This window comes from Sciurus vulgaris (assembly GCF_902686455.1).
Source record: "Sciurus vulgaris genome assembly, chromosome: 11".
NCBI lineage: Eukaryota > Metazoa > Chordata > Mammalia > Rodentia > Sciuridae > Sciurus > Sciurus vulgaris.
Window position 1 is genome coordinate 20,810,105 of NC_136472.1, and position 26,456 is coordinate 20,836,560.

At 35.8% G+C, this 26,456-nt stretch overlaps 2 protein-coding genes and 1 pseudogene across 3 annotated transcripts; all 3 read left to right on the plus strand.

Moving 5' to 3' along the window:
* The first annotated feature begins 1,210 nt into the window (after positions 1–1,210).
* On the plus strand, positions 1,211–7,061 carry LOC306639746 (olfactory receptor 5L1-like; annotated as a pseudogene). Its single transcript has 2 exons — positions 1,211–1,221; positions 6,149–7,061. The product of its transcript is annotated as an olfactory receptor 5L1-like (transcript).
* Positions 7,062–17,454: 10,393 nt separating this feature from the next.
* Positions 17,455–18,716, plus strand: LOC306639011 (olfactory receptor 5L1-like). Its single transcript, XM_079102455.1, has one exon. The coding sequence runs from the start codon at positions 17,546–17,548 to the stop codon at positions 18,479–18,481; it is 936 nt and encodes a 311-aa protein (XP_078958581.1). The 5' UTR covers positions 17,455–17,545; the 3' UTR covers positions 18,482–18,716.
* Positions 18,717–24,811: 6,095 nt separating this feature from the next.
* On the plus strand, positions 24,812–25,816 carry LOC306639747 (olfactory receptor 5L1-like; the record flags this gene model as incomplete). The annotated part of the gene is made up of 1 exon (XM_079103503.1): positions 24,812–25,816. The coding sequence occupies exon 1, from the start codon at positions 24,872–24,874 to the stop codon at positions 25,814–25,816; it is 945 nt and encodes a 314-aa protein (XP_078959629.1). The 5' UTR covers positions 24,812–24,871.
* Between the last annotated feature and the right edge of the window lie 640 nt (positions 25,817–26,456).

A 26,456-nucleotide genomic window follows, 5' to 3' on the forward strand; every position in this document is an offset into this window, starting at 1 on the left:
ATCCTCATCATCATTTATTATTATTCGTATTCTTGATAATTGTCATTCTGCCTTGCTTGAGATGAATTCTCAGTATGGTTTTTATTTGTATTTTCCTGCTTGCTAGAAATTTTGATTTTGTTTCAGGTATTTGTGTGATATCTGCATTTTCTATTTTGAGCAGTGTGTGTTTAGTCCTTTTGCCCATTTATTAATTGAACTACTTTGGTAGTTTTAGTGTTAGGCTTTTCTGATTTCCTTATGTACTCTAAATATTAATACCTTGAGAAGCAGGTGGCAAAGATTTTCTCCCACTCCACAATCTCTCTCTCCATGCTCTTACTTGTTTTCTTTGCTGTGCAGAAAAGCATTTTAGTTTTATTCCATTTCACTTATTGAGTTTTGATTCTATTTTTTGCACTGTAGGAGTCTCATTAAAGAAGATGATGCCTGTTCCAATATGTTGCATCTGTGAGCCTACATTCATCTTCAAGCAATAACAATCACCCAACTTTCACAAATGCTTCACATGTCTTTAAGTAAAAGATTTTGAAAAGCAAATAGCTTTCTGTGTGGCATTTATTAGAGGAATGAGGCATTATAGTCAAACATGGTCTTTACGGGTGTTCTTTTAACTTTGCTCTCAGGCAACCTCCTCTTCAGTAGTAATTAATCATGTGACAAATGTTTTTGGGTTTACCAGGAGCACACTGAATTGGTATTAAGCAAATATTTTCATCTGTCTAATTTATATCTAATTTCAAAATATTCCCCCATGAACTAGAATACATGTAAAATGTTCTTTTCCATGAAAATACATTCGTGTACACCAGAGGAAAAAAAGACTTGAAGTGTCATGATGAAAGAATTTCAGCTCATGAATAACATTTCAAGTTGCCCTTTTGCCTTAGGTTTTGGCTGTTGGTTTTTGTTCTTTTCATATTAGAGTAATTCCCAGAGGATGATGTTAATGAATAAGAGAAAGTCCTTGAATTTGAAGAATAGGAGAAAAGGTATTGTGGAAATGATAGATTTAGAAAGAAACCCAAGATATCTTAAATTAAGAAAATCTTCAGATCAATCTAGGGAGTTTTTTGAGAATTTAGGAAAGGCTTATCTGTATCTACTTACTTTCATGAAATGCTTAAATTTTGTTGTATCGAGGGGTGCACAGACTGTAGTTTGAACATTGAGTTCACGTCACAGTTCTATAGTCAGGAAAGACGCCGTCATGGAGAGCTGGTGAGTTCCCAGGACAGCAGCCTCTGTCACTGCACAGGGACTCTGCTCTCCCGAAGCCCTTGCGACTATGTTCTTCCCACAGTCCTGTGGTGGTGCAGACTGACAAGCAGCATGTGGCCCATTTCCACCAGGAATTCCCCGTGTGACTTTGGGAAAATTATACCCGTCTATGCCTCAGTCACTTCATTTGCAAGGGACATAAAATCACTGATATCATTTTTTTAATAGAGAAGAAATATGTTGGATTTAGAAAAGTACCTGGCATGTAGGAATTGCTCAGTAAGTGTGAGAAATGGCTATTATTCTCACTAATGAATGTTCATTGTCCCCATTCTTTCTGTGGAGAATGATGTATCTTCAGACTCTATACTTTGCAGGAAGAAGCTGTTGTGTATAAGATAGAAAAAACTAATAAAATGTATTCAATTTAACAAAAAGGCAAAAGACCTCTACGATGAAAACTGAAGAAGACTAATGAAAGAAATTGAAGGAGACCTTAGAAAAGGGAAAGTTCTACCTTGTTTCTGGATGAGCAGAATTAATATTATCAAAACAGAAATACTACCAACCAAAAGCACTATACAGATTTAATGCAATTCCTATTAAGGTTCTGATGACATTCTTTACAGAAATAGAAAAAGCAGTCATGATATTCATTTGGGAAAATAAGAGGCCCAGAATACCTGAAGCAATCCTCAGAGATAAAATTGAAGCAGGAGGCCTCACAATACCAGACCTTAAGTTATACTACAGAGCTATAAAAATGGCATGGTATTGACACAAGAACAAACATGAAGATAAAGACCAATGAAACAGAATAGAAGACAGAGACATACCCACATCAATAGAGTTATTTCACACTAGACAAAGGCACTGTGAATATTCATTGGAGAAAAGATAACCTCTTCAACAAATGGTGCTGGGAAAACTGGAAATTCATATGTAGCAAAATGAAATTAAACCCCTATCTCTCACCCTGCACAAAACTCAACTTAAAATTGATCAAGGACTTTGAAATTAGACCAGGGACCCTGCACCTTATAGGAAAACAATCAAGAATGTGAAGAGAGAGCCTACAAAATGGAACAAAATCTTTATTACCTGTACCTCAGAATAGCAATCTCCAGGATATACAAAGAACTCAAGAAACTAAAGACCAAAGAAACAAATAACAAAGTGAATAAATGAGCAAAGGAACTGGTCAGGCATCTCATAGAAGGAGAAATAGGAATGATCATAAGAAATGTGAAAAAAAGTTCAACATCTCTAGTAATTAAGAGAAATGCAAATTAAAACCCCTGAGATTCCAACTCACTCAAGTCAGAACAGTAAATAAAAATGCAAGTAATAATAAGTGCTAGTGAGGATGTGGGGAGGAAGTTACTCTCATACAGCTGGTGGGACTGCACTTTGGTGCCACCACTATGGAAAGCAGTATGGATATTCCTTAGAAAACCTGGAAGAAGCCACAGTTCTCTCCAGTTATCCCACTCCTTGGTCTATACCCAAAGGACTTAAAATCAGCATACTACAGTGATACAGTCACAGGAATGTTTATTGAAGCTCAATTCACAGTAGCCAAGCTATGGAACCAATGTAGGTGTCCTTCAATGGATAAATGGATAGAGAAAATGTATTATATACCCACAGTGGAATATTACTCATCCATAAAAAGAGAAATTATGGCATTTGCCAGTAAGTGGATGGAACTGCAGAATATTATGCCAAGTGAAATAAGCCAATCCCCAAACAAAAAGGTCAAATATTCAACCACAAAATGGGATGGAGGGGAAGAATAGAAGTCCACTGAATTAGACAAAGGGGACCAAAGGGAAAGGAGAGGAGAGGGAAATAGGAAGGACAGAGAATTAATCAGGCATAAATTTCCTAGACTTGTATTTGAATATATGACCAGTATAATCTACATCATGTACAACCATATTATGTAGTATAATATGCCAAAACACATTCTACCATAATATATAACTAAAAAGAGCAAATACAATTCAAAAAAATTAAAATAAATAGATTTATTCATACAGTTCATAATACCAAGGTTAGATCTCAAAGATGCAATGGCTGTATGTGGGGTGCAGTGTTTCAAATTCATCATAAACTCTGAATGGATGGTGTTAATCTATAATAACATATGAAAAAACAGAACTCTAAAGTGTACCACATTATTTATTTTCCCCATTTACATCCCACAGTGGAAAAATTTGTTTTAATCTCAAGAGTTTTCCTGATATTTTGTGGATGTTCCAGAAAGATCAGTAATTGTGTTGAGAAGCTTAGGGAACATGCATCCCAGAGAAACATCCAGAACCATTAAGTCTATGACATTTTCCATCATAACATCTTCAGAAACAGGGAAAGCAATTGAATATCTACTCCTCAGTGGGTTGGAATACATGCTCATTACTTTGTCGGGTGTGGACATGAATAATATTTTCTGGGAAGTAGAAACTTGATTTCTTTTATGATAGAAGAATGATGTGTAAAGAAGGAAAATAGTATTACAGATTTTGTTTTAAATCTGTGTACTATTCCCTTCCCCTCTGAAGAATCCTTTGAGAGATGTCAAGTTTTAAGCATCCCTTTAAGAAAATATACTTCTCCTTTTGAGGTAAAGGACATTCTCAATGGGAAATACGAACACTTGAATCTGCAGAAGCACATATCTCATAAGAAATGCTAGCGTGAGAGAAAAATCAATGTGAACAAGGGGGATTAATGCCTTTCCCACCCTCCCTTCAAATCTCTCTTACAACATGTCCATCTGTGCAACCTGGTCAAGTCTGCATGGAGAGGATCCGGATGGTCACCCCAATGCTGAGGGTGGCAATGAGACACTCATGAGAATTTCCATGGAGGGACATATACAAGTGAATCATCCCTGAAGCAGAAAAGGGAGGACTAATTAACATTAGTTCTGTATAAAGCACATTAGAATATCTCTTATCGGCAGGATTCTCAACTGTGGAATGACTTGCAGTATCATCCTGGTGGAGTCTGGCTGTGTTGGAGGTGGGGGTGAGGAAGAGGGGTGGTCATGTACCCTGTAGAGTGTTTAGCAGGATCCTTATTAGATGTCAGCAGCACAGGCCACCTGCCATGGTGACAACCAAAATGTAACTGACCAAAGTCACATAGTGGTTACATTCCTTCGTAGTGTAAAAGCAGTGCTCTGTGAGCAAACAATCACCTGATTTATTTGTTCAAACTTGAAAACAGGAAAACATTTTTAAATTTACGTGTTACTTTGCACTGAGAGAAAGACAATCACTTTTCCTGGTCATTTAGAGAAAGAAAAACATATGATTATGTATACATAATATTACAGCTGTCCCTCAGTTTTATTGTTCACAAAGTATTAATTTATCAGGGTCAATTATTATGTCATTAAATTATTTGACATGGTCATTTAAAGAGAACTGTATTTTCTCAGATATATGTGTGTGTGTGTGTGTGTGTGTGTGTGTGTGTGTGTGTGTGTATATATATATTATGATTTTGAACTTTTCCTTCTATCTGACTGTTCATTCCTAAAATTTTTATATCTAAACAATGCTGTGATGTTTTGGTCATTTTTCTCAATTACATCTTGTACACATCTTTGAAAAGTTCTTGAGATACAGTCCAAAAAGTAAAATTAGTTATCAAAAATGTCTTTTGAAGGTGGAAAATGCACCAATATAGGAAGACTGTTCTCAAGAGTACTAATTCCCTGAACCATGGCCAACAATAGACAATCTTATTAAACTGAAACACTAGGCTAATTTTTTAAAAAATGAATGATGATAGGGAGTATAATAATTAACTACTTTCCCATATAAAATAAATCAATAAAACATAAACTCTTGTGGGTTAATAATCACAAAGAAGTTTATCTTGTCAGCTGTCAAAGTGGAAACTCAGAAAATATTACCCTAGATTTTAAAATTTATTTCCTACAATCACAATATTTAGAGCATTGATCATAGAATAAGCTAGGTAAAATGACTTTGAATATTGTACAGAAAAAAGTTTAATCAAATAATACTATGACATGATCCCTCATGACTCAATACCAAGTTAGAAATTTTAAAAACTAATCAAAGCATATATAAATTTTTTTATAAATATTAATGATTTCATGTGATCTCAGAATTAAAGACTCTATGAATCTCCATTATGCTGTGCTTAACTTTTGATAAATTTCATATGAAAGATGATTTATTTAATTGTGGAAAATATTAACTATCCTATTGCTTCTGCTTTTTAAAATTATTTATTTATTTATTTATTTATACCAGCCTAAACTAAATTTGGATCTCACATAATAAAGTATAACTTTTAACACAGCCACATCAATGTTTATAGAAGCTCAATTCACAATAGCTAGATTGTGGAACCAACCTAGATGCCCTTCAACAGATGAATGGATAAAGAAACTGTAGTGTATATACACAATGGAATATTATTCAGCCATAAAGAAGAATAATATTACAGCATTTGCAAATAAATGGATGTAATTGGAGACTATCATGCTAAGTGAAATAAGTCAATCCCCCCAAAAACCAAAGGCTGAATGTTTTCCATGATAAGTGAATGATGATAAATAATGGGGGTGAGGGGTGGAGGAATGAGAGAAGAATGGAGGAACTTTAGATTATGTAGAAGGAAATAAGGGGGGGTATGAAAAATGGTGGAACGAGACAGATATCATTACCCAATATATATGTATGATTACATGAATGGTATGAATCTACAATGTGTACAACCATAGAAACTAAATGATGTACCCCATTTGTGTACAATGAATCAAAATGCAGTCTGAAAAATAAATAAATAAATAATAAATAAATAAGTAAATAAATGAATAATTTTTAGTTTTTTCTTTTCCTTTAAATACATCTAAAGTGGGTACATGACTGAAGAAACTCAGCACTGTGGCAGAGTTCATTCTCCTGGGATTGTCAGATGTCCCCGAGCTGAGAGTCCTCCTCTTCCTGGTGTTCCTTCTTATCTATGGAGTCACGGTTCTGGCCAACCTGGGCATGGTTGCACTGATCCAGCTCAGCTCTCACCTGCACACTCCCATGTACTTTTTCCTCAGTCACTTGTCCTTTGTGGACTTCTGCTACTCCTCAGTCATAGTGCCCAAAATGCTGGCCAACATCTTTACCAAGGACAAAGCCATCTCCTTCCCAGCCTGCATGATACAATTCTATTTGTTTTGCACTTGTGTGATCCGGAGGTCTTCCTGCTGGCAGTGATGGCCTATGACCACTTTGTGGCCATCTGCAACCCATTGCTATACATGGTCATCATGTCCCAGAAGTTCTGTGCAGAGCTGGTCTCTGGCTGTTACCTCTTAGCATCAGTGTGTGCTCTCGTTCACTTGTGCTTAACTCTTGAGATCCCAGGCTACAAGTCAAATGTGATCAACCACTTTTTCTGTGATCTACCCCCTCTCCTAAGTCTTGCCTACTCTGATGTCTCTGTGAATGAATTGCTGCTCTTCATTGTGGTCAAATTCAATGAGGTCACTACCATCACCATCATCCTCACCTCCTACCTGTTCATCCTCAAAACCATTCTGAAGATGCGCTCTGCAGAGGGGAGGTGCAAAGCTTTTTCCACCTATGCCTCCCACCTCACAGCCATCGTCGTCTTCCATGGAACAATCCTGTTCATTTATTGCCAGCCCAGTTCTGGCACTAGCATGGACATTGACAAAGTGACCAGTCTTCTACACCGTGGTGATCCCCATGCTGAACCTCCTGATCTACAGCCTGAGGAACAAGGATGTGAAGGAAGCTCCTCAGAAAAGCTCTCAGCTTAATACAGATTCCTAGAGAATGTGAGCTTGCCAGGACTCAGGCTGCAAAGCAGAGGTAACTGGAGGGGTGATACGTGGGCTGTAGTATTGGAGTGGAGAGAAGAAGAATGAGTTAAATGAGTCACGAGTGAGTCTTTTTGATTTATTTATATTTGTGTCTTTTTAATTTACAGCTGTGGCCTTAAAAATTCTTCAAAAAAATTTTAAATTTCAAATTTTAAAATAATCAGTAATGTTTAAATGAATATGGTTAATGACCTTGTAAGACACACATATTGAGTTTGGTATAAAATCTTCTCAAGTTAAAGATGAACATAAGAATCACAGTATTATATCAGTTTCCATGATTCATGAAACTATGATTCTTGTCAGAAAAGAATCTCTGTAATTTTATAATGAAGATGATAGCATTGAGAGTGTGCCCATAGATGACAAATCTATACGTACATACTTATACGTGTATGTTTTTGTTTTGTTATTGTGTATATATATATATATATATATATGTATATTATTTACTATTTTTTCCTTTTTACTTCAGTCATCCAGATGTTCAGTGTTGTTTGAACCGGAGATAGTATCTCATTTCATGTAGAATATAGTAATAATTTCACAAGTACCATTGATCTACCTGTCTATTTTGGTGCCAATACCATGCTGTTTTTGTTACTATTGCTTTGTAGTATAGTTGAAGTTCTGGTATTGCAATATCCCCTGTTTCATTCTTCTTGCTAAGTATTGCTTTAACTATTCTGGGTTTCTTAATATTCCAGATGAATTTCATGATTGCTTGCTCTATTTCTGTAGGGTACCTCATTGGGATTTTAATTGGATTTGCATTGAATCTGTATAGCACTTTTGGTAGTATGGCCATTTTGACAATATTAATTCTGCCTATCCAAGAACATGGGAGATCGTTCCATCTTCTAAGGTCTTTCTCAGTTTCTTTCTTCAGTGTTTTGTAGTTTTCATTGTAGAGATCTTTTACCTCTTTGGTTAGATTGATTCCCAAGTATTTTGTTTTTTTTTGAGGCTATTGCAAATGGAGTTGTTTTCCTCATCTCCCTTTCAGATGTTTCATCGCTTGCATATAAAAATGCTTTTGATTTATGTGTGTTGATTTTATAGCCTGCTATTTTGCTGAATTCATTGAGGAGGTCTAGAAGTTTTCTGGAGGAGTTTTTTGGATCCTCTAAATAAAGAATCATGTCATCAGCAAATAGTGACAGCTTAAGTTCCTCTTTTCCTATTCGTATCCCTTTAATATTTTTAGTCTGTCTAATTTCCCTGGCTAGAGTTTAGAGAACAATGTTGAATAGACGTGGTGAGAGAGGACATCCCTGTCTTGTTCCCATTTTTAAAGGGAATACTTTCAGTTTTTCTCCATTAAGAATGATGTTGGTCATGGGCTTAGCATAAATAGCCTTTACAATGTTCAGGTATGTTCCTACTATCCCTATTTTTTCTAGTATTTTGATTATGAAGGGGTGTTGTATTTTGTCAAATGCTTTTTTCTGTGTCAATGGGAATCACCATATGATTCTTATCCTTAAGTCTATTGACATGACTGATTACGTTTATTGATTTATGGATGTTAAACCATCCTTGCATTCCAGGGATGAACTCCACTTGATCGTGGTGCATGATTTTCTTAATATGCTTTTGGATACGGTTTGCCAATATTTTGGTAAGGATCTTTGCATCTATATTCATCAAGGATATTGGTCTAAAATTTTCTTTCCTTGATGTGTCTTTTCCTGGTTTGGGTATGAGGGTGATATTAGCTTTATAGAATGAGTTTGGTAGGGTACCCTCCTTTTCTATTTCCTGGAATACTTTGAGAAGTATTAGAATGAGTTCTTCTTTGAAGGCCTTGTAGAACTTGGCTGAGAATCTGTCTGGTCCTGGGCTTTTCTTGGATGGTAGGTTTTTAATGGCTTCTTCTACTTCATTGCTTGATATTGCTCTGTTTAAATTGTGTATGTCCTCCTGGTTCAGTTTGGGAGGAGCATATGTCTCTAGAAATTTCTCAATGTCTTCGGTAGTTTCTATTGTTGGAATACAGATTTTCAAAATAGCTTCTCATTATGTTATGTATCTCAGTGGTGTCTGTTGTGATATTTCCTTTTTCATCACGAAGTTTAGTAATTTGAATTTTCTCTTTCCTTCTCTTTGTTATTGTGGCTAAAGGTTTGTCTATTTTGTTTACTTTTTCAAAGAACCCACCTTTTGTTTTGTTAATTTTTTGAATTGTTTCTTTTGTTTCAATTTCTTTGATTTCAGCTCTGATTTTAATTATTTCGTGTCTTCTACTACTTTTGCTATTATTCTGTTCTTCTTTTTCTAGGGCTTTGAGCTGTAATGTTAGGCCATTTACTTGTTGAATATTCACTCTTTTCTGGAATGCACTCCATGCAAAGAATTTTCCTCTTAGTACAGCTTTCATAGTGTTCCAGTGATTTTGATATGTTGTATCGTTGTTCTCATTGACCTCTAAGAGTTTTTTAATCTCCTCCTTTATGTTTTCTGTTATCCATGTTTCATTTAATAGCATATTGTTTAGTCTCCAGGTGTTGGAGTAATTTCTGTTTTTTATTCTGTCATTGATTTCTATTCTCAGTCCATTATGATCTGATAGAACACAAGGCAGTATCTCAATTGTTTTGCATTTCCTAAGGGCTGCTTTGTGGCATAACATACGGACTATTTTTGAGAAGATTCCATGAGGTGCTGAGAAGAAAGTGAATCCACTTATTGATGGATGGATTATTCTATATATGTCTATTAAGTCTAGGTTATTGATTGTGTTATTGAGTTCTATGGTTTCTTTGGTTTTTGTTTGGAAGATCTATCTAGTGGTGACATTGGCATGTTAAAGTCACCCAGATTTATGGTGTTGTGGTCTATGTGATTCCTGAAATTGAGAAGGATTTGTTTGATGTACAGGGATGCACCATTGTTTGTGGCATAAATATTTACTATCATTATGTCTTCCTGATTTATGGTTCCCTTGATCAGTATGAAATGTCCTTCTTTATCCTTTCTGACTAACTTTGGCTTAAAGTCCACTTTATCTGACATAAGGATGGAAACCCCCGCATTTTTACTGAGTCCATGTGCGTGGTAGGTTTTTTCCCATCCTTTCACCTTTAGTCTGTGGATGTCTTTTTCTATGAGATGAGTCTCTTGCAGGCAGCATATTATTGGGTCTTTCTTTTTAATCCATTCTGCCAGTCTATGTCTTTTGATTGATGAGTTTAGGCCATTAATGTTCAGGGTTATTATTGAGATATGACTTGTATTCCCAGTCATTTGGGCTTATTTTTGGTTTTAACTTGGCTTGGTTTCTCCTTTGAGTGCTTTTTCTCTAAGGTAGCTCCTCCCTTTGCTGACCTACATTGTTGTTTTGCATTTCTTCCTCACGGAATATTTTGTTGAGAACATTTTGTAGTGCAGGCTTTCTATCTGTAAATTCTTTTAACTTTTATTTATCATGGAAGAATTTTATTTCATCATCAAATCTGAAGGTTAGTTTTGCTGGTTATAGGATTCTTGTTTGGCAACCATGTTCTTTCAGAGCTTGAAATATGTTGTTCCAGGTCCTTCTAGCTTTTAGAGTCTGGGTTGAGATGTCTACTGCTATCTGTATTGGTTTCCCCCTATATGTAATCTGATGCTTTTCTCTCACAGCCTTCAAAATTCTATCTTTATTTTGAATGTTGCTTCAATAATGTGTGTGTCATTTTTCTCCTCTTTACTGAATATGCTTAGATAAAATTCTGAACAATTATTAATAGAGTGAAAAAAATCAATTTGCATTTATTTTAGGGAGGGAAAAACGTAATTTGCTGCACAATTTTATATGGGTCGAAGAAAGTATTTCCTCTGATAATATTATTTTGGCTCTTACAATGTTTGTTTTTTGATGTTTTCATAAGAATCACACCACAAATTAAAATATAAGAGCACCATATATTTTGATAAAATATAATTAACTAAACTTTTCAAATATTCCTGAAAATATTTCTTTTCATGGGCATATGGGCTTGGATTTCTAATTCCAATTAAATAATGTATTTGTAGAAAAATCCCAATTCTAGATCAAGAGGTCTCAGTATCATTTCTATATCAATGTTTTAATAAATAAACAATTGCAGCTAATTCAATAAGGGTTGTTTTTAACAAATAGATTTTAGAGCAGTTTGTTTTGAAGTCAATAGAGGTAATCACTTTTTCAAATTCAGTCAAGTTTACTGCAAATATTTTCTCAGGTCTTATCATATATAAATTAAAGATATCCATCATTCTTCTACATGCAAGTTTATTGATCAAAGTAATATCATTAAACAGTTTATAAAATGTAATATCTGTGTTTAAACTTGCCAACACACTATTTACCAATATGATATTGCATAGTATTATATTATGTGGTTGAAATTATAACATGAGAGACTTTAATTTGCTAATGAAATTCACAATATTATGTGAAGTGGAAAAGCAGGATAAGGAAAAACGGATATCACATTATCCCATTTCTATGTGGAATTTCAAAAGTTGGGCCTAGAGAAATTGAGAGTAGAATAATGGTTACCAGAGACTGGGGAGAATAGAAAGCAGAGGAGAGGAAGAAAAGTCAGAGAGGAGAAATAAATACTCATGTTTTGAAGACAAATACAGTAAGTGTAATGTATTATATATCTCAAAATAGTTAAAAGAGATGATTTCTAAATGCACGAACCACAAAGAAATGATAAAAATTTAGGGCGATATATGGAAAAATTAACCTGTGTTGACCATTACTCTATACATACATGGATCAAAATTATGGCATTTGGCAGTTTATGTATGGAACTGGAGAGGGTCGTGCTAAGAGAAATAAGTCAATCACAAAGAACCAATGGCCAAATGTTTTCTCTGATAGGCAATTGCTAATTCACAATAAGGGGGATGCTAGGGAGCAATAGAGGTACTTTTGATTAGGCAGAGAGGAGGGAAAGGAGGGCAGGAAATGTGGGAGTAGGAAGTATAGTAGAATGAATCAGTCATCATCACCCTATGTATTTATGGGATTACATGACCTGTGTAACTCTACATCATGTACAACCATAAGAATGAGAAGTTATAGTCCATTTATGTATGATGTGTCAAAATACATTCTACTGTCCTGTAAAACTAATTAGAACAAATTAAAATACATATCACATTGTACCTCATGAATAGGTGCCTATATTATGTGACTTAAAAATCAAATATTATTAAAAGTTTAAAGTTTTATGTGTATATTATTCAAAATATGGAGTGACCATAAGATAAAATTGTGATAAACGTTTTCTACATCAACTACCTTTACTTTCTACTTAATGCTCACTTTTTATAGTTTTAGAATTTTTATTAGTTTGTTTAACTCCTGTGTAAGGGTTCATTTTTAACACAATTGTACATGCATGGAATATAATTTGCTCTAATTTGGTCCACAATACACCCCCTTCCCCTTCCCTCTTCCCTCCTTTTGCTCCCTTTCCTCTAGTATACTAATCTTTTTTCTATTTATTTACAGGTTTTTTTTTTTCTAAATTAGTTCCTCATGGATGTGCAAAATGGCGAGATTCACTGTGGTGACTTTCAGAGGAAAGTTTGGTCAGATACAGTTCATCATTTCCCCCCTTTTCCATCCCTCCTCCCTCCATCACAAATCCTTTTCTCTACTCCAATGATCCCTCTTCTAATTTTATAGGATTCCCTTCTCTATTTTCTTCTTCTTTTTTTTTTTTTTTTTTTTTGGTCTACTTTCTGCATATTATTTGACCCTTGACTTTCTGAATCTAGCTTATTTCGAGTAGCATCATATTCTCCATTCCATTCATTTACCGAAAATGCCATAAAGTGTCTTCATTATGGCTGAGTAATACTCCATTTTGTATATATATCCAATTTTCTTTATCTGTTCATCTGTCAAAGGGCAACTAGGTTGGTTCTATAGCTTGGCTATTGTGAATTGTGCTACTATAAACATTGATGTGATTGTGTCTCTGTAGTATGCTGATTTTAAATCCTTTGGAAATATACCAAAGAGTGGAATAGCTGGGTCAAAAGGTGATCCCCTTACTAGTGTTTTTTGAGAAGTCTTCTGTTTCCCAAAGGGTTTATACTAATTGATAGCTATAACAACAATATAGAAATGATAAAAATTTAAGGTGATATATGGAAAAATTAACCTGTGTTGACCATTACTCTGTACATACATGGATCAAAATTATGGCATTTGGTGGTAAATGTGTGGAACTGTAGAATGTCATGCTAAGAGAAATAAGGCAATCACAAAGAATCAATGGCCAAATATTTTCTCTGACAGGCAGATGCTAATTCACAATAAGGGGGATGCTAGGGAGCAATAGAGGTACTTTTTATTAGGCAGAGGGGAGGAAGTGTACTTTTATCCCCAAATCCTCACCAGCATATATTATTATTTGTATTCTTGATAATTGTTATTCTGCCCTGAGTGAGATGAAATCTCAATGTGGTTTTGATTTGCACTTTCCTGCTTGCTAGAAATGTTAATTTTTTTTTCATGCGTCTGTTGACCATTTGTATTTTTTCTTTTGAGATGTGTGTATTTAGTACTTTTGCCCATTTATTAATTGAATTATTTGGTATTTTTCTGTTGTTTATTTTTAGTTCTTTATATCATCTAGATATTAACCCCTTGCATATCGGGTGCTAAAGATTTTCTCCCATTCTACAGTTTCTCTCTTTCCATGCTCTTACTTGTTTTCTACAGTCTCTCTCTTTCCATGCTCTTACTTGTTTTCCTTGCTGTGAAGAAGGATTTTGGTTTCATTCCATTCTATTTATTGAGTGTTGGTTTTCTATCATGCACTTTAGGAGTCTTGTTAAAGAAGTTGATGTTTGTTTGAATATGATGGAGTGTTGAACCTACCTTTCTCTTGCAGAAATAAAAATCTGCCAACTTTTACAAATGCCTCACAAATCTTTAAGTATAAGATGAATTGAAAAGCAAATAGCTTTCTGCATGGCATTTGCTGGATGACATTCATCATGGACAACCATGTTGTTTGCAAATGCTCTTTTAGCTTTGCTGTCATGGGATCGTCTCTTCAATAGTATTTCATCTTGGGACAAAAGTTGTATGGTTTACACCTAGGACACTGAATTAGTATTAAACAAATATGCCCATCAGTCTACTTTATATCTGATTTCAAAATACTCCTCCATGGACTATAATACATGTAAAATGTTCTTTTCCATGAAAATACATTTGTATATACGACAGAAAATAAGAATTGATTTGTCTTGATGAAAAAGACTCCAGGACTCATGGATAACATTTAAAGTTGTCCTTTTGCCATAGGTTTTGGATGTTGGTTTTGTTCATTTCCTGATTAGAGCAATTCTCAGAGAAAATTTGAATGGATAAGAGAAAGTCCTTGATTTTGAAGAAATGGAGAAAAGGCATGTGGGAATGCTAGTTGTAAAATGAAACCCAAGATTCCTTAAATTCAGAAACTCTTTAGATCAACCTAGGAAGAGTTTTTTGAGAATTTAGGAATGGTTTATCTGTAACTATTTACTTCTGTGAAACTTTAAAATGTTTGCTGTATCTAGGGGCACACAGACTGTGGTTTGAACACTGAGTTCATGTCAAAGTTCAGTAGTCAGGAAAGGAGCAGACATGGAGGGATGTTGAGACATCCCAGTACAAAAGCCTCCAGCTTTGCACAGGGCCTCTGACCTCCTAGGGACCTTGCAACTATGCTCTTTCCATAGTCATGTGGTGGTGCAAACTGAAAAGCAGCATGTGTCCCACCTCCAACAGGGATTCTCTGTGTTACTTTGGGCAAATTATACCTGTCTATGCCCCAGTAACCTCATTTGTAAAGGACATAAAATTATTTATATCATTTATTTTTGTAAAGAGGAAATATGTTATAGTTGGATTTAGAAAAGTACATAGCACATAGTAAGTGCCCAATAAATGTGTGCAACGACTATTATTCTCACTATAGTAGGTTCACTGTCCCCACTCTGTGTAGAATAATGTGTCTTGAGACCCTATACCTTGCAGGAAGGAGCTGTTGCATATAAAGCAGACAAACTTAAAAGATGCATCCATATATTTCAAAATGACAATATGAGAACTCAAAGACAAAATTATTGAATGTAGCTTTCCATGTATCAAATTCATCATAAACTCTGAATGAATGGAGTTAGCTTGTAATAACCTATGCATAAAAGGGAAATATAAAGTGTACCTACCGCATTATTTATTTTCCCCAGTTCATATCCCATAGTGAAGATAGTTGCTTCCCATAGTGAAAATAGTTGTTTGAATCCCAAGAGTTTTCTTGATATTTTGTTAATGTCCCACAGAGATCAGTAATTGTTTTTAGTACCTTAGGGAACATAGATCCCAGAGAAACATCCACAAACATAAAGTTGATGACATTTTCCATCACAACAATTTCAGAAACAAGGAAAGCAATTGAGTACCTACTCCACAGGTGAGTTGAAATACATGCTTATTATTTTGGGAGGGGATGTTTGGATATGAATAATATTTTCTGGGAACTGGAAACTTGATTTTTTTCCATATTTGAAATCTCTTACAGTCATAAATGAGAGAAGAATGAGGTGTAAAAGAGGGAAATAGTATTATAGATATTTTAAAAATTCTGAGTAGTATTCCTCTCAGAGAATTCTTTGATAAATGCCAAGATTTAAGCACTGCTTTAAGAAAATATACTTCTCCTTTAGAGGTAAAGGATATTCTCAATGGCAAATGGGACAATTTTATCTGCAGAAGCACATATCTCATAAGAAATGCTAGCACGAGAGGAAAATCAACAAGAACAATGAGGATAAGTGTATTTTCAGTTTTTCTTTTACATCTCTCTCTCACAACAACTCCATCTGTGCAACCTGGTCAAGCCTGCATGGAAAAGCTCCGTATGGTCACCCCAATGCTGAGGGTGGCAATGAGACACCCATGAGAATTTCCATGGAGGGACCAAAACACGTGAACCATCTCTGAAGTAGAAAAGGGAGGGATTGCTTTAGCTCTGTGCAAAGCACTTTAGAATGTCAATTGAAAGCAGGTTTCTCAGCGACTTACAGTATCATCCTGGTGGCGTTTGGCTGTGTTGGAGGTGAGGGTGAGGGAGAGGGATGGTAGAGTTTTAGCAGCATCCTTACTGGATGTAATAAGTACACACACCTACCATGGTGACCACCAAAAATATCACTGACCAATGTGACATAGTGGTCATATTCAACTCCTGGTAAAGGAGCAGTGCTCTGTGAACCACTGACCACCTGATTCTTTTTCAGACTTGAAAACAGGAAAAAAAGTTCAAAATTTTGTATTACTTTGAACTCAGAGGAGGACAACTCATTTTTCCTGGTCATTTAGAGAAAGAAAACCATATAATTACATAAGCATACTATTTTACCTGTCCCTCGGCTTTATTGTTCACTGTCTCATTTTATCAGCATCAATTCTAATATCTTTAAAATTATTTGTCAAAATATTTTAAAGATAAGCATATTTTCCTTCAAAATACTTTTGAACATTTTTATCATTTTGAACTTAAAAAATAATTTTGAATGTTTCCTGTGATACTTCATTTCTTCATTTCTAATTTTTTTAATCATAAAAAATGCTACAATGTTAAGTGGTTATTTTTCTCAATAATATTCTATGCACATCTTTGATTAGCTCTTGAGATAGAATCAGAGAAGTAAATTAATTGTCAAGTAGATCATCCGAAATTAAAAATGTTGTAAATATAGGAAGGCTGTTCTCAAGAGTACTAATTACCTAAACTGTGGCAAACATTAGGCATTTTATTAAACTGAAAAACTAGGTTAATTTTATAGAAGAAATGGTGATATGGAGTATAATAACTACATTCCCATGTAAAATACATCAACAAAACCTAAACACTTGTGGGATAGTAATTATAAATAAGCCTATCTCAACAGTTTTCAGAATGGAAAACTCAGAAAATTTTACCATAGATTTTAAAATTTATTTCCTTTAATCACAATATTTGGAATATTGATTATAGACTCAAGCAGGTAAAATGGCTTTGAAAGTTATACAGAAATTTTGCTAATCAAATAACATGATGACATCACGCCTCATGATTCAATGCCAAACTTGCAATTTTGAAAACCTAATCAAACATACAGAAAAGTTTTTATAAATATTAATAATTTCATGTCATCTCTGAAGTAAACTAAAGGCTTTATGCATCTCCATTATACGATGCCTTAGTTTTTGTTAAATTGAATAGCACAGATAACAATTTTTTATGGATAAAATTAACTAACTTATTGATTCTGTTGTTTTTTATTTATTTTTAATTTTTAAAATTTTTTATCCAGTGAAAACTAAATTTCATCACATAATGAAGAATAGCTTTTAATTTTTGTTTTTGTTTTTGTTTTTGTTTCCCCCCCAGCCACATGTAAAGTGGGTACATGGATGAGGAAAACTGTTCCACTGTGACAGAGTTTATTCTCCTGGGATTGTCAGATGTCCCTGAGCTGAGAGTCCTGCTCTCCCTGGTGTTCCTTCTTATCTATGGAGTCACGGTTTTGGCCAACCTGGGCATGGTTGCACTGATCCAGCTCAGCTCTCACCTGCAAACTCCCATGTACTTTTTCCTCAGCCACTTGTCCTTTGTGGACTTCTGCTACTCCTCAATCATAGTGCCCAAAATGCTGGCCAACATCTTTACCAAGGACAAAGCCATCTCTTTCTCAGCCTGCATGATACAATTCTATTTGTTTTGCACTTGTGTGGTCACAGAGGTCTTCCTGCTGGCAGTGATGGCCTATGACCGCTTTGTGGCCATCTGCAACCCACTGCTGTACATGGTCATCATGTCCCAGAAGCTCTGTGCAGAGCTGGTCTCTGGCTGTTACCTCTTAGCATCAGTGTGTGCTCTCATTCATTTGTGCTTGGCCTTTGAGATCCCATTCTATAGGTCAAATGTGATCAACCACTTCTTCTGTGACCTACCCCCTCTCCTAAGTCTTGCCTGCTCTGATGTCAGTGTGAACGAGGTGCTGCTGCTCATCACGGCTACTTTCAATGAATGTATGACCACTGTGATCATCCTCACCTCCTACCTGTTCATCCTCATCACCATCCTGAAGATGCGCTCTGCAGAGGGGAGGTGCAAAGCTTTTTCCACCTGTGCCTCCCACCTCATAGCCATCGCCATATTTCATGGAACAATCCTTTCCATTTATTGCAGACCCCCTTCAGGCAATGTTGGAGATGCTGACAAAGTGGCCACGGTGTTCTACACTGTGGTGATCCCCATGCTGAACCCCCTAATCTACAGCCTGAGGAATAAGGATGTAAAAGAAGCTCTCAGAAAAGCTCTCAGTTCTAAAACACATTCCTAGAGATTGTATGCTTGCCAGGACTTAGGTCGCAATGTTGATGCAGGTGGAGGCGTGGATAGGTGGGCTGCGGTGTTGAAGCACAGGGAATAGGAACAAGCTAAGTAGTCATGAGTGAGATTTTCAATTCACTTATATTTGTATCTTTTCAATTTACAACTGTGGATTAAACATCTTTCAAAAATATCAAAACTTTTTTTTAAATTTTAAAGTAATTAGTAATATTTAAATGAATATGGTTAATGGTACTTCTAAGACACACATATTTGGTTTGGTGTGAAACCTTTGCAAGTTGAAGAACTAAAGGATCACATTTCATATCAGTCTCCCTGATCCATAAAAGTAAGATTCTTGTCATAGTAGAACCTCTGTAATTTCATGATGAAGATCACACAATTGACACTGTGTCCACAGGATGATAAATCTATATGTCACTATATACTTCTATGAGTTTATTTTTTTATTACTTTTTAAATGTTATTTACTATATTTTTTCCATTTTTTTTCTGCAGTTGTCCTAATGTCTGGTGCTTGAACCTTGGATGATACCTCATTTCATGTATAATATGATAGTAATTTCACAGTTACATTACAAATATTGAGTTACACAACCTGAAAGCATCAACTTACACTGATCCCTAGTAAATAATTATTGCTCCATGTCTTCTCTCTCTCTCTCCTCCTTATATATACTTGTACCCATTTACAAAAACATTATTGGTGTAACAGTTTCTGAAGTGTCTCTTTTATCACTTTGTTTTCTTCTTATTTTCATGCTAACACTTCAGTTCACTATAGATGAAATAATTAATGAAACACGTATAATTTCTAAGCTCTGTTCATGTTCTTTGCATGCATCTTGGTGTCTTTTATGTATCTAAATCATATGTCTCCATTCATTCCTGATTGCTGTACACCACTGGCGCTTTGAGGCTGCGTTATTATTTCAGTTTCTGAATTGCATTCACATGTTTAAATGAAGCATATCCTTTTGTGTAATAATGTTTGAAAAACAGTGGACTTGATTTCATGAAAGCCTGGACTGGTACTTTGACTCTGACTTTTTCAGTTTGGAAGAATTTAACTCCTTCAATCCTCTGTTTCCTTCATCTTAATGAAGACTATCTTTACTAACCTTACAATACTTCATTAAAACTAAAGTTTGAGAGTGTGAATTTACTCACTAAATTCAGAAAAGTGTATCAATGCAGGTATGGATGTGTTTCTGGGACTATTCAACTTTTTATCTATTTCACTATCATTTGGTTTAGATGACATCATTAAGAATTAAAACTCAAAACAGTTCTAAGAACAACAATATTTGAAACTCTCCCTTTGGACCCACAGGATTTTACACATGGGCATATATATGATTTCATCAGAGCTTCTCTTTTCTTTTGAAAAGTGTGAAAAATAATATTTAGATGTCTCTTCAACCTCCTGTGAAGTTCCTGGAGGATCATTTTAGAACTATTTTGATAGTGGGAATTATGGGATTTAATTTATCTGAAATGACCTTTTGAACATGTGCACATTGTATAGTCATGGTGTACACCAGTGCTACACAGAGGCAGGCACAACCCTTGCCTACATTGACATTATAAGGTTAAAGTGCAGGCCTACAAAAGATGGGTAATGCGGCTCCCACATGATGCCTTCTGGTACTGGACATTCATTCATGAAAATGATGTCACCTGTCATCCTGTATCATCTGTAAACACCAAGTCTCTGAATGCCTCCTTTCTGTTCCCAAAACATCCAACCAAGTTAAGGGAACATGGAGAGAAAGCCTGGACCAGAAAGTGTAGACTCAAGCTGGCTTTTGCTTAGGCACACAGGGAAGAAGGGCAAGTTAGTGTTGTCTGGCATGTATAACAAGACAGTTGCTCCTTGGTTGGGAGCAGCTAATTAATTACAGGTTTTTTGAACCATCCCAAGGCAGAGGCGATGCCCTTCTGAGAACTCTCGGTGGTATCTCGCCAGTTTGAGACTGCTCAGTCACTGGTGATGCCCTGCCCATGGAGGATTCTGTGCCTCACAGAATTTACTGGCTTTGGGTTCAAATGCCATTGTTTGCTGTCTTCAGGTAGAAGAGTGTACTCAATGTCCTTGAGATGCCAAGCTGCCTGGAGCTACGAGATATGGGCACTAACTCATGAGCTTTTAATTGGGCTGTTCCTGCTCACAAGCTTTCCTATATTGCTTGTTTGTCTTTCTTTCCTTTATTACTTTTATTTCTCATCCTCTCACCTACCCTAGAGTTTGGGACCAATCAAAGTTGTGCTGGTTCATGACACTCCTTCGACTGCTGGTCAGACACGCAGGCCAAGCAAAGGAATGATGATAACGTCATTGCACCTGCAGCCCAACTTACAGAGACCCTCTCTGAGTGGAAAGCATGCATGCCACTCATCCCGGTAGCTGCCACTGGACAAAACTCCCGCAGGGACAGGAGGCACTGCCTGACAAAGGACAAGAGGGATGGAGGTGCTGTCTGCTGTTGCCTCTGAATTATTCCTGGAGCAGTCAGTGATCTCCTGTAAGCTTTCTCCAACATACTGAAGCCAGAATTAAGGACAGGTAGTTAGTGTAGAAATAGGGAATAGGGTCAATTCGAGGAAATGAAGCCATGAAGCCATCTGCCTCTGGAAGTTGGAGACTGCCCCTGAAAGACTCTGGAGCCCATTGATTACCAAATTTACCTGCCTTTATCAAGGACTGCAAGCAAGGAGCTGCTAATCAATGCCCCCTGGACCTTTACCTGCCTGTATCACCTTGGCCCTTTCCCTGCCCATGGCTTTTCACTTAATGCAAAACCAGGCCTAGTCACATAGGCAGAAAGGAGAGATAAGGGGGGAGAAAACTGGAGAACAAAAGAGAATTTAACCTATTAAAGATGTAGGGTGCACTCACTTCTGGGGACTTTAGAACATCAGCCATGGCCCCCACTTCCTGCCGGGAGAAGTCTGTATCATTACCTTTAAATAAAACCTGCTTAATATGCTTGCCTTGGCGTGCTTCTCTAGTGTTCAATCTTCAATATTAGAAGGAGCAGAACTCGTCACCGGTAAACGGCGGTATAAATACTATGTGTCTCCCATGCTGTATCTCTGCAGTTTCTTTGACCTCTCTGCATCCAAACCCACTCCTTTGGCACAGATAGGTCTTAACACTGGCTCTGGGACTGGGAATATAGTTCACTTTGTAGAGTGCCTGCCTTGCAAGCACAAGTTCCTGGTTCAATCCCCAGCACTGCAAAAAAAGAAAAAAAAAAAAAAAAAAGCAAAACCACTGGCTCTGAATCTCTGCTTTTCTCCATACAGTCATGTAGGTGGGAAAAACAGGAAGCTGTGGCCTTCTCCAGCAGCTTACTTCAAGGTTGTTCAAATTACGACTGGTTGTGCTTCCATCACCTGCTTTGCAAGTGGTGCATGAAAACAAAATTGTCTCTTGACTGGTTATTAGGAAGATTAAAAAAGACAATGTTTAGATTGTTTAGATAAGATTTAGATAGATTCTAACACACAATGTGTGCCCAATAAATGTGTCCCACCATTAGAGATATCTGGCCAGCAGATTCATTACCTTTACTGTATTTGAAGAAGCTCCAGTGTGACTCTACACAGTCTGCCCTCCTGGAAGCTAGGGGATTTTGTAATCTTATGAGAAAGTGAAAGTTCATCAGAAATTTTCATGGTAATTTCAAATGGCAATACAAGCTGTGCTTCACATATCTGATATTAGGATGCAGAAGTGCAATTACCAAAAATTCTGGAAGTAGGTAAATTTGGATTTAAACATTTTTTTTTTCCCAATGTAGAATATTTTTTTTTCTTTTTCATTGGCACATAGTACTCATACTTACTTATAGGGCACAGTGTGCTGTTTCTGTATGTGTACATGATGATGATAAAATCAGGGTAATTTGTATAACTATCACCTCAAACAATCGTCATGTTAATTTTTTGTGGTGAAAACATTGAAATTGTTTCTTCTGACCATTTAAAGTGTACAGTGCATTATTGTTAACTATGTTCACCCTACTCTGCAATAGAATACCAAGTTACAGTGCTTCTAAAACCATTTTCTGATCACATTCCACAGAGATTAATTATTTTTAAACCTTCTATGACATCAATTTCTACTTCAATTTTTTCCTCACTTTGTTATACCATAGAGATTAATATTTTTTTTAGCTAAGGCATTCATTTCCCAGGGGCATAATTTATAGTATAAAGTCTTTTATTTCATTCTATTCACATCTAACACCTTCAGTTCAATTCCAGGGAAGAAACATCCATACCACAGGTTTGTTCACTACAACTAGACTCTAGGTACTTGAAAAATGAAAAGACATGTATTTTTGGGGGGAAAAAATAATATGTCTAACTCATCTGTCTTTGACTTAGAGAATGTTTATGATAATACGTATCTCATGCCCTTACTTTTCAAAATTTTTTATTTTATTTAAGAGACAGGGGAGAGATTACAACTATTTCTTCTGCATCATCAAAAACTGATGAATATAAAAATTACAAAGTAAAAATGTTAAACTTTCTTTTTTCTCTTTCTCCCCGACCTTTGCCACATCAACAGTCTTCATGAGACCTGCAGTGACCACAGATGAGCTGATGATTTCCACTGCTACCCCAGTCTTGGGGTTGTGTGAGTTGTGAGGTGGTCATAAACGTCCTCTGCTCAGCATTGGAGGATACTTGTGGGTTTTCTTTGGATTTATCATAGACTAGTTCCCTGTTAGCATAGAATATTGGGAACAAATTGTTCAAAGAGGATTTTCTTCTTTTATCCAGGCAAGAGTCTTAGCTTTTTAAAATGGTCTTAAATTCATGAGAATAATTTGTTTTAATTACTTTAAAACTGACTCATAATACAGAGAAACGATCAGACTGTTTGGGTGGGTCCAGACGGTCTTCACTCAGTTTTCATTACAATATGTTAATGAAGTATCTGTTCTTACAATTTAGAGAGGGCAGAGAGTAAAATTACTTAAATTCCATTGGCTTCTTCCTTAAGGGAAAGATCTGGATGGTAGTTTCCACTTTCATGAAATATAAAATTTACCCTCTTTACACAAATAAAATTTTGAGGGACCTTACAAAATTTTCACTTAACTTTTTAAAATCTGAATAAACAACTTATATATAAGGGTCATAGCCAAATTAGTTTGATGACATATGGGGTATCTGTCTGTTTTCAGACAACTAAAAGTTTGTTTACAACTAAAAGTTTGCATCCTATGTACTGCTGGTGTCTCCTTTTTTAAATTTTTTAAAAACAATTTGAAAGTAAATTTCCACAGTAGATATGATGAACCACAGTTTGATAATTCTTTTACTTTTGAATATTGTCAAAACAGTAATAATCAATAATGAGAACTGAAGATAGTTTTTCCTAATTTTTCAATGTAATCATTTGTGATAATATATTACTGTGAATAATATCTGGTAATTTAAAAATCATTTAGTTTTTATTATTGTCAGTGTTAAGATTTTCAATAAATGCTGTCTAATTCTTTTACCAAAAGCAAGAAAGATGTGTTTTTCTTTCTGTGTCATTAAAAGACTTCATAATTACCATTACAGTGAAATAAATAATCAGTAATTTTACAAAACCTATTATGCCTTTAACTGTATGCATTCATTTTCCTTTTTTGGTTCTGAATGACTCCAATTTGAAAGAATCTTCATTAAACACTATTTTCATGGAAAATGTTCATGTACCCCAACAATAGAATGACAGAGACATCATGACCCTATGTACATGTATGGTACCCGAATCAAATGAATCTACATCATGCACAACCATAGAAACAAAAAGATGTACCCCATTTCTGTACAATGAATCAAAATGCAGTCTGTAAAAAAGGAAAATTATAAATAAAAGAGAAAATTAGATAACTTCTATGGGAAAATTTAAGGTTATTGATAAATTTAATAATAACAGTACAATGTGCATAGTAACTTTTATATTTATTGTAATAAATTTTTTAAAATTTTGTGACCAGAAGTTAGTTTCCATGTAAAATTAAAGCATATCTTAGAATCTAATTCAAAGTCAACCAAACCACCTCATTCTATACATGATATGAAATGTGCAAGGTAATTAATGACTGAGAATCATTCAAGATTATTGATTAGGTTGAAATTAATTTTCATTTGTGAGTTCTATGGAGATATATAGGTTAGAATATTGTTAAAATCATTGAACATTTTGTAAATTTGACAGTTACATTCCTCTTAGAATTCATGCATACATTTCATTCTAATGTTACTTTTTCCTGAAATTAATAACCACCTCTCACTTTCTCTTTAATGTCTTCCCAGAAGTAAACTGAAACTTACCATATGTAAGTTAACCTGACATCTGTTGACAATGGCTGCAGAAAATTGTTCCACTGTGACAGAGTTCATTCTCCTGGGATTGTCAGATGTCCCCGAGCTGAGAGTCCCTCTCTTCCTGGTGTTCCTTCTCATCTATGGAGTCACGGTTCTGGCCAACCTGGGCATGGTCACACTGATCCAGCTCAGCTCTCACCTGCATACTCCCATGTACTTTTTCCTCAGCCACTTGTCCTTTGTGGACTTCTGCTACTCCTCAATCATAGTGCCCAAAATGCTGGCCAACATCTTTACCAAGGACAAAGCCATCTCCTTCCCAGCCTGCATGATACAATTCTATTTGTTTTGCACTTGTGTGATCACGGAGATCTTCCTGCTGGCAGTGATGGCCTATGACCGCTTTGTGGCCATCTGCAACCCACTGCTGTACATGGTCATCATGTCCCAGAAGCTCTGTGCAGAGCTGGTCTCTGGCTGTTACCTCTTAGCATCAGTGTGTGCTCTCGTTCACTTGTGCTTAACTCTTGAGATCCCAGGCTACAAGTCAAATGTGATCAACCACTTCTTCTGTGACCTACCCCCTCTCCTAAGTCTTGCCTGCTCTGATGTCAGTGTGAATGAGGTGCTGCTGTTCATCGTGGCTACTTTCAATGAATCTATGACCATTGTGATCATCCTCACCTCCTACCTGTTCATCCTCATCACCATCCTGAAGATGCGCTCTGCAGAGGGGAGGCGCAAAGCTTTTTCCACCTGCGCCTCCCACCTCACAGCCATCGTCATCTTCCATGGAACGATCCTGTTCATTTATTGTCAGCCCAGTTCTGGCACTAGTCTGGACATTGACAAAGTGACCACAGTCTTCTACACCATGGTGATCCCCATGCTGAACCCCCTAATCTACAGCCTGAGGAACAAGGATGTGAAAGAAGCTCTCAGAAAAGTGGTGGATTCCAAATTATTATCCCAGAGAAACTGATACCAGCATAATTTGTTTTAAGCGTGTTGATTGGGAGAAGAGTTGGAGAGCACAGGATGATGAGGAAGTAGGCAGGTATGAAAGAGTCATTTTGTTCTGTAATCTTTGTGTGTCTTCAATTTGTAAAGATAGGATTCAGCATTTTCAAAAGTTGCAAATTATACATATGATTTTCTTCAACTTTTATTATTAAAAGTTATATGGGTAGTAGCATGACATGAATGTTTGTTTTAATCTATGACATGTATTAATTTAAAATTCATAAGAATCACTTGTTTCATCAAAATTTAGGGAAAACATAATATTTTTCAGATTTTAATATCTGACATCTCTAATGAAAAACAGCCTCTTGTCAGTTAGTTTATGCAAGCATGAGAATTCCATATGTGCACATATATTGTTAACTGATTTTTTTTTTTGTTTCCATTATTGCTGTGGTATTTGTTGCAATGACCACTATTTTTAAAACTCCTAACATCATTTTATTTGAAAAATGGAGAGTATTAGTAAGGATTTCACAAGAAATTTAGAAGAAATAAATTATAAGTCAGTTGCAAGCATTTACTAAATCCCCTTACGTTACTCACTTTTATCTCATTCTCTCCGCATTCTGTATCATCTCTCCTCATAATTATTAGTC

Excerpts from the sequence above, each read along its gene's own strand:
- LOC306639011 (XM_079102455.1), top strand. The coding sequence starts at position 17,546 with ATGGATGAGGAAAACTGTTCCACTGTGACAGAGTTTATTCTCCTGGGA.